At 47.2% G+C, this 6,414-nt stretch overlaps 1 protein-coding gene across 1 annotated transcript in view; it reads left to right on the top strand.

Annotated features, from left to right (window-relative positions):
• Positions 1-818: 818 nt before the first annotated feature.
• Positions 819-6,414, top strand: part of SLC29A3 (solute carrier family 29 (equilibrative nucleoside transporter), member 3) — a gene marked incomplete at its 5' end in the record, with an annotated part of 8,365 nt that continues 2,769 nt past the window's right edge. The window contains 3 exon segments of the mRNA XM_010013770.1: positions 819-1,058; positions 5,167-5,249; positions 6,297-6,414. The exon segment at positions 6,297-6,414 is cut by the window's right edge and continues 21 nt beyond it. Of these exon segments, the coding sequence (XP_010012072.1) occupies positions 819-1,058; positions 5,167-5,249; positions 6,297-6,414 (441 nt within the window).

Below are 6,414 nucleotides of genomic sequence, written 5' to 3'. Positions count from 1 at the left end.
TGTAAGTGCTGCGGCGGGGGGACCCAGGGCGGGCAGGGAGGGATGGGGTGGTAGATACCTGGCTGGCTGCGTGGAGGGATGCGGCACTTCCTCCTCCTGAAATCGAACGCGCTTTGCAAAGTCCCTCATTTCCGGCATTATTCTCCTCCCCAGCACTGGGCTCAGCCCTTCCCCCGGCGCCGCTCTGCGAAGCCTGGCGGTGCTGTAGTCGTTTACGAGTCATTTTGCACAGCCCGGCGTTGCTGCTGCGGGAGTTTATGGTAGTTTACGCTCGACTTGCAAAGTCTGCTGGCATTGCGTCAGTTTACAAGTCATTTTCCAAAGGCCGATGGTGTTATGGTGGTTTATGAGTCATTTTATAAAGCCTTGATGATGCTGTATTAGTTTACAAGCCGGTCTGCGAAGCCTGGTGGTGGTGCATTAGTTTACAAGTCATTTTAGAAAGCCTGATGGTGTTATTGTAGTTTACGCGTTTCCCTGCACACCCTCGTGGCTTTGGTAGTTTACAAGCTAATTTTTTTGAGCCTTGAACGAGCTGAGGTTTCCTGCTTTTGCAAGGCCAAAGGGTTTGGTTAATTATTATTGTGGATGGCAACATGGGTGCTGTGGTGGCAGAGCCTGTCTCTGCCATGTCGTAGTTCCCTTCTTCCACATCTTCCAGGGATCCAGCCATCCCTGTGCTAAGCTGGTTCAGTGCACTCATCAGGCATTTGCTGGGTGATCACAGGCCGAAGGAGGGGGATCCACACACAGCAGCTTGTAAGCATCAGTTCGCAGCCGTCATGGGTAATGTCCTTATTGGTGGTTGTTTTTTGCAGCGTGACAGCACCATGCACCCAGACCAGGAGCCCCTGACCGAGGAGCCCTTGTTGAGCAGATACAGCCAGCAAAAGCCAAGCGACCGCTTACATGGGGCCTATGTTATTTTTTTCCTCCTGGGCATTGGGTCACTGCTGCCCTGGAATTTTTTCATCACAGCAAAACACTACTGGATGTACAAGCTGCAAAACTGCTCGGATCAGGCAGGCCCTGTGGGACAGGCAGCATCAGATCTGCGGGTGAGTATGCTGCTTTCAAGGCAGAAAAAAAAAATAGCTTATTTCCTTCCTAACTTGCTCTTTTTTCCCCTCCACTTTCCCAGGTGAGTGAACATCCTCTGGGGTTTTGCCTACTGCAAACCAAGGGTAGAGGTTTATTTGGGCAGAATGAGACAGATGCTTAAAACCAAAAAGCGAAGACTACTATGTGTTCTACCTTTTCCCTGTTTTTAAAGTGCTAAGGTTTAAGGTGCATTTAAAGAATCTGGCTTAACCTGCCCCTTAAGCAAGGCTGCCTTTCATAGGATAGTTTCTATGCTGCAAGGTGAAAATCTGTTTGGTTTTTTTTCCTGTCCTTCATGCTTGGTGAGTGCCCAAGCCCCATGGGGCTCTGTGCTTTTCCTGCGGACTCAGCTGCAACTACCTGCAGGCTGGGAGATAAATTGCTTTTAGCTTCTGGCCCAGTGGCAAGGTATCAAGCATATTTTAGGCGTTTTCTCCCTTGCACTGGCTGGTGCAGCTTGATATTTGGAAACAGCAACAGGGCTTTGCAGGAACACCAGCCCTGGACCACATGGCTTGTGACAGTCTCAAGTGCTTCTGGGTGCTTTACTGCTTTTCTTTCAAGATCTGGCACATGTGACTGGAGTATCTCCTGCAGTGATAAAACATCTGGCTTTTGGCATATGGGATGAGGAGCTTGTCACGGGGTGACTGATGAGCTGGCCTTGGGGCAGCAGGCTTGATTGCCTCTTATTTCTCCCCAAAAAAGCTGCCTTCTCTTGCTCCTCCTGCCATGGCAGGATTATTTCCCTGTGCCCCCCTGACAAAGCAATGGTATTTCTTTGTGGCTGGAAAAAGTACTGGCATGATGAGGCTGCATCCTGTCCTCTTCCTGTTGCCAAGCTTGTTCAAGTGGTTTGGGCACCTTTTATATAAACACAGAGCCAGGTGTGACGCCCAGGTTCTCTCTATGATTTCTTAATATGGCATCCATGGTTGTTCTTATTTTAATAGTTGTTAAGCCAGCTGCGTTTTTGATGGGGAGGAAGCAGAGCGTCGCCAGTGGTGCTTGTACCCAGATGCTGAAGTACTGGTGTGCTGGTGTAAATTGAGATACTGGGTTGATGAAACTGATGGAGACCAAGTGCCTGTGGTGCCTGAGGACCGTAAATAGGCTGCCTCTGTACTAGCAAGGGTGCTCAGAAAGGGGACGGAGGATGCTCTGTCACCATGTGGCATGATGTCCTCCCACAGTCCCTGTATCCCACCCACTCCTTATTGCTTCTACATCATGCTTATCTGGGGCAATTCTTGAAAAAGCTGGTTTCAAGTAGAGTAAGTATCACAAGGTGTATTCTTCCTAAAAGCTCTTGCACAGCTGTATTCGTGGTCAGATCATCACTTCAGAAAGTATTCAAATGATACTGTTTTGTTGAATAAATATTTATCCTCCTTTTGTATGGCTGTGGTACAATGCTTTTTACTTCTTTGGAGACAAGCAACCTGGCTTTTCCATGGCAATCGAGTTGATCAATAATAGACCAGTTGGCCCCGTTCCTGCCCTGGGATGGTGAGCCACAGTGCTGCAGCAGGAGGGCTTACCTGCAAACCGAGCTCAACTCTAGAAAGACACGCCTGTGACTGGCAGCCTGCTTTTGGCTTCAGCCTGCTCGCTACTGCTAATTTCATGCCCTGTGCTTCAGGTAACGCTCCGGTGCCTTCAGCCACCACCGTGGGCCTGGATTGCTTTTCCAGCCTGGCAAGAGCCCAGCTGCGGAGTCTGGGTTGGAGCAGAATAAAAACTACTTTGCAAAAGCATCTTGGCAACAGCAGGCAGTGTTGGCCACCACTGGTGACTAATTTGCCACTGCGATGCTTTGTTCTTGTTAGTTTTTTCCCTTAAGGTACCAAGTCCACAGCGTGTATCATGTCATGTGTTTGAAGGTGCTGTAGTTAATATAGGGTCAAATACTTACATTATTTGTCTTGGCTCCATGTCTGAGGTATGACATCTTCAACCATGAGAAGCAGAGGTGGCAGGAAGGCGATTTTGGGCAAGGAGGAAGATGTCAGGTTTGCTTTGTGGATTATTATTTATTATTAGCTAGTAAAGCTGTGACAGTCTTTTCAGTGCTTGTGTTTCTCCTCTAAAACCTTGTTTGCCACAAGGAGCATGGCCCTTGTGAACAAGTGATGCCCAGAGGAGATGAGCTGGCCAGTCAGGGAGGGCTCAGCAGAAAGAGAGAAGAAGTAGGTGTATCTTTCATAGCAAAAAACTTACTCTGAAAGCGTGTCTGTGAAGGGTGGGAATAGCCATGTAGGGAGAAGAGTTACCATCTGAGCTGGATTAGCACCTAATGAGTAGGAGCAAAGGGGTGAAATAGGTATGGAGCCTGATATTTTCCACTGATCTGGTCATGGATTAAATTTGCCACCGCCAATCTGCTGCTGCTTTAAAAATGTGGTGTGAGGACTTTTCTTTTTCACAAAAATGATGTAGTTGAAAGCCTTCTACTTGGCTTTTTCTTTTCCAGCAGGGTTTGACCGTAGGTAAGGCAGCATAAAAATTCCCAGTACAGTGCAAGCTCCTCAGTTTCTTAAATGCTTCCCCAGTTCTCTTCCCACTGCTGGTGTGAGCACAGTTGCTGGGAATGAATGAAGTGCTTGAAATGCAGCATCTCTGCCAGATTACTTCATGGACACTTCTGCTTTGTGAAAACCTTACAAAGTCTTTTTTCGTTCTCAAAAGAAAATTAACTTGGAAGTATACTTAATATCCCCAGGCTAGTCTGTGGTTTCTTTTGAGTAGATTGGTAAATAAGTCATAGTTTTAGCAGCCAACTTTGCATTTTGCTTTGTCTTTTCTCGTGTAATTCACTGTATGGCTGTAGGCCTTTGAGCCTCCTGCTTTGCCAAACTGATGCTGTAAGTGCAGGCATTTATGTCCTATTAGATTTCTCATTGCTTACAGTAAAGCTCCTAATAGGGAAGAATAAAGTAACATGATTGAAAACTGATTAAATGACTACAACACAAAGCCAAAAAAAAAGTTATGTGCAGAGAAAATGTGCAAAGTGCCTTTTCATGCTCAGATGTGATGTGGCCCCATGTCTCTGGTTAGGTAACTGGAGAAAATGAAAGCCCATTGCAGTGGGGGTGAATATGTAGGTCACCCTCTTTGGGAGCATTGTCCTACCTGCTGGTTGAGATTCCTGCAGAAAACCCCAGGGGATTAAACACCTGGAGAAAGTGGAGCAGACACACTTTAACAGTATAATACATAAAATGGATTGAAAATGTAAGCATTTGGCTGCAATTTTGGCAAAGAAATATCTCTCTCTGTTGTGGTTATTGCTTTCTGTGTGCCTAGCCTGACCTCTGTGCAAGGTGGGCTGGTGAATATTGACTGTTGCTGCAGCCAGCTTGCTCGGATGATACACAAGTCCCTGGAGTAAATGTGTGTTGAGTCTCAATATAGTTTCTCAATGAGTTTTGTGCACACAGAGAGGGAGACCGGGTGTGAAAATAATGTCCTTGTGTCCCCACTTTGGCTGCTTTTGCTTCAGCATGTTCTTGAGCATGGTGTCCCAGTCATGGTGTGTGGAGAGAGATGTGCAGGTTTACTAGCTATTGAGGACTTTCAAAGCAGCTAGCTAATAATATTAATGGTTTTGTGTCCTGATTTGTGTCCTGTGATGAACAGCCCTCAAACAAACAGAGAATAGGATAAAATGTTTGTGAGGTTTGTCCAGGATGCTGGAGCCAGCAAGAGAAATTCATACCTCCTTATTTTGGGTGCTGTCCCATGGGGTCAGTGCAGCAGTAAGGCAGGTATTTCCTTCACCATTTTTGTGTCTGAATTTATGTCCCTAATTTCCTGTAATATCCCAGGGCTCTATGGCTGTTGCAGGATGAAAAAGCCCTGTGGGCCACTTCCTGCTGTTGGTCTGAGCAGTTTTGCAGCATGTGCCAAAATGCAGCAAGGTGGACACCTGCATCATAACCCCCTGTATCATGCTGTATTTAGGAACTGAAATTCATGTGTTGTTCTCCCACATCTTTTTTGTTTATGTGTTTTTGGGTGTTGGTTGGTTGGTTGGTTTATTTTGTTTTGTTTTCCTGGCAGGACTTTTTTGAGAGTTACGTCTCCATCGCTTCAACCGTGCCCTCGGTGCTGTGCCTGATTGGAAACTTCTTGCTTGTGAACAAGTAAGTGCTGCTCCGTTCCAGGGTCGACTGTTACCTGTGGCTCTCCCCAGCTTTGCCAGTGTCGCTTCTGCCTTTCTCTGGCTTCAGTTGTGGCTCTCAGCTCAGCCTCCCCTTCTCTTGTGAAGGGAAGCTGTGGAGTACACAGGGCATCGTGAGGGCAGTTCTTCTGCGTGGCCAAAATCTCCTTGTCTGTCCTTGCCTGAATCACAGCTAGCTGAGATGAAGCGGGGTGAAGCACTGTGCACTGTACCAGCAGCACCCGTGCCTGGAGTTGTTCTGAGTTGCACCACTGTAAATAGATTCATAATAAATTCCTTGGTTAAGTGCTTGGCAAACGTTCTTTCCTCTTATAACTGCCATCGTTTTCATCAGGGGACCAGCTGAGGAGAGCTGAGCTCATCCAGGCAGGAGTAACACCTTGCTCTAGTCCTACCAGCTGCTGCACTGGGTTAAGAAATGGATCATCTGTGCCACATCGCAAGCTTAACTTCTGTCTAACATAGCCGTATCCCTTTGTTTGTATCCTTCTTTATGCCAGATCAAATTCCTGCACGTTTATGGGCAAAGGGGAATGTGTTCATGTACTTCAATCTCTAGATCTCAACTACCGGTCTATTCCCGCCTCTCTCCCTCTCACTCACTCTTCCCTCCTGCCCCCTGGCCAGTCTCCTGGCTGGGTAATAAGCAACTTTCTTACTCAAGCAAGTATTACCTTGTAGCCATGCCTGGGATTGCTTTCGCCCAGCCTGCTGTGTTTCCCAGGGAGGTTTTATCACTGCTGCTGTATGTTGCTCCAGCGATGGGGATAAGCCCTAACTTCTGGGAGAAATGGCTATTTACAGCTTAGCTGGGCTAATAGACCTAGTCCTGCTGGTAGCAAAAGTGTTAACATCTAACAGCTTCTGAGAAAAATAATTACTTTTTATTCCTCGTCTCCCCTCACTTTTCTTTATGTTCTTTGATCCTTCTCACAGCAGAGGGGTTGATGTCCTCTCATCACGCCTTCATGTTGTAAACACAGGAGTGTCACGATCCCCTTGTCCCTAGGGTGCCTGCCAGTGTCCGGATCCTGTCCTCCCTCTTTGTCATGCTGGCCGTCTTCCTGGTGATCACAGTGCTGGTGAAGGTCGACACCTCCGCCTGGACCACCCGCTTCTTTGCCCTC

The sequence above is a fragment of the Nestor notabilis genome, unplaced genomic scaffold (assembly GCF_000696875.1).
Source record: "Nestor notabilis isolate BGI_N333 unplaced genomic scaffold, ASM69687v1 scaffold33550, whole genome shotgun sequence".
Classification (NCBI taxonomy): Eukaryota; Metazoa; Chordata; class Aves; order Psittaciformes; family Psittacidae; genus Nestor; species Nestor notabilis.
The sequence above is the reverse complement of the archived record's forward strand: the minus strand, read 5'-3'. Positions and strand labels throughout refer to the sequence as shown.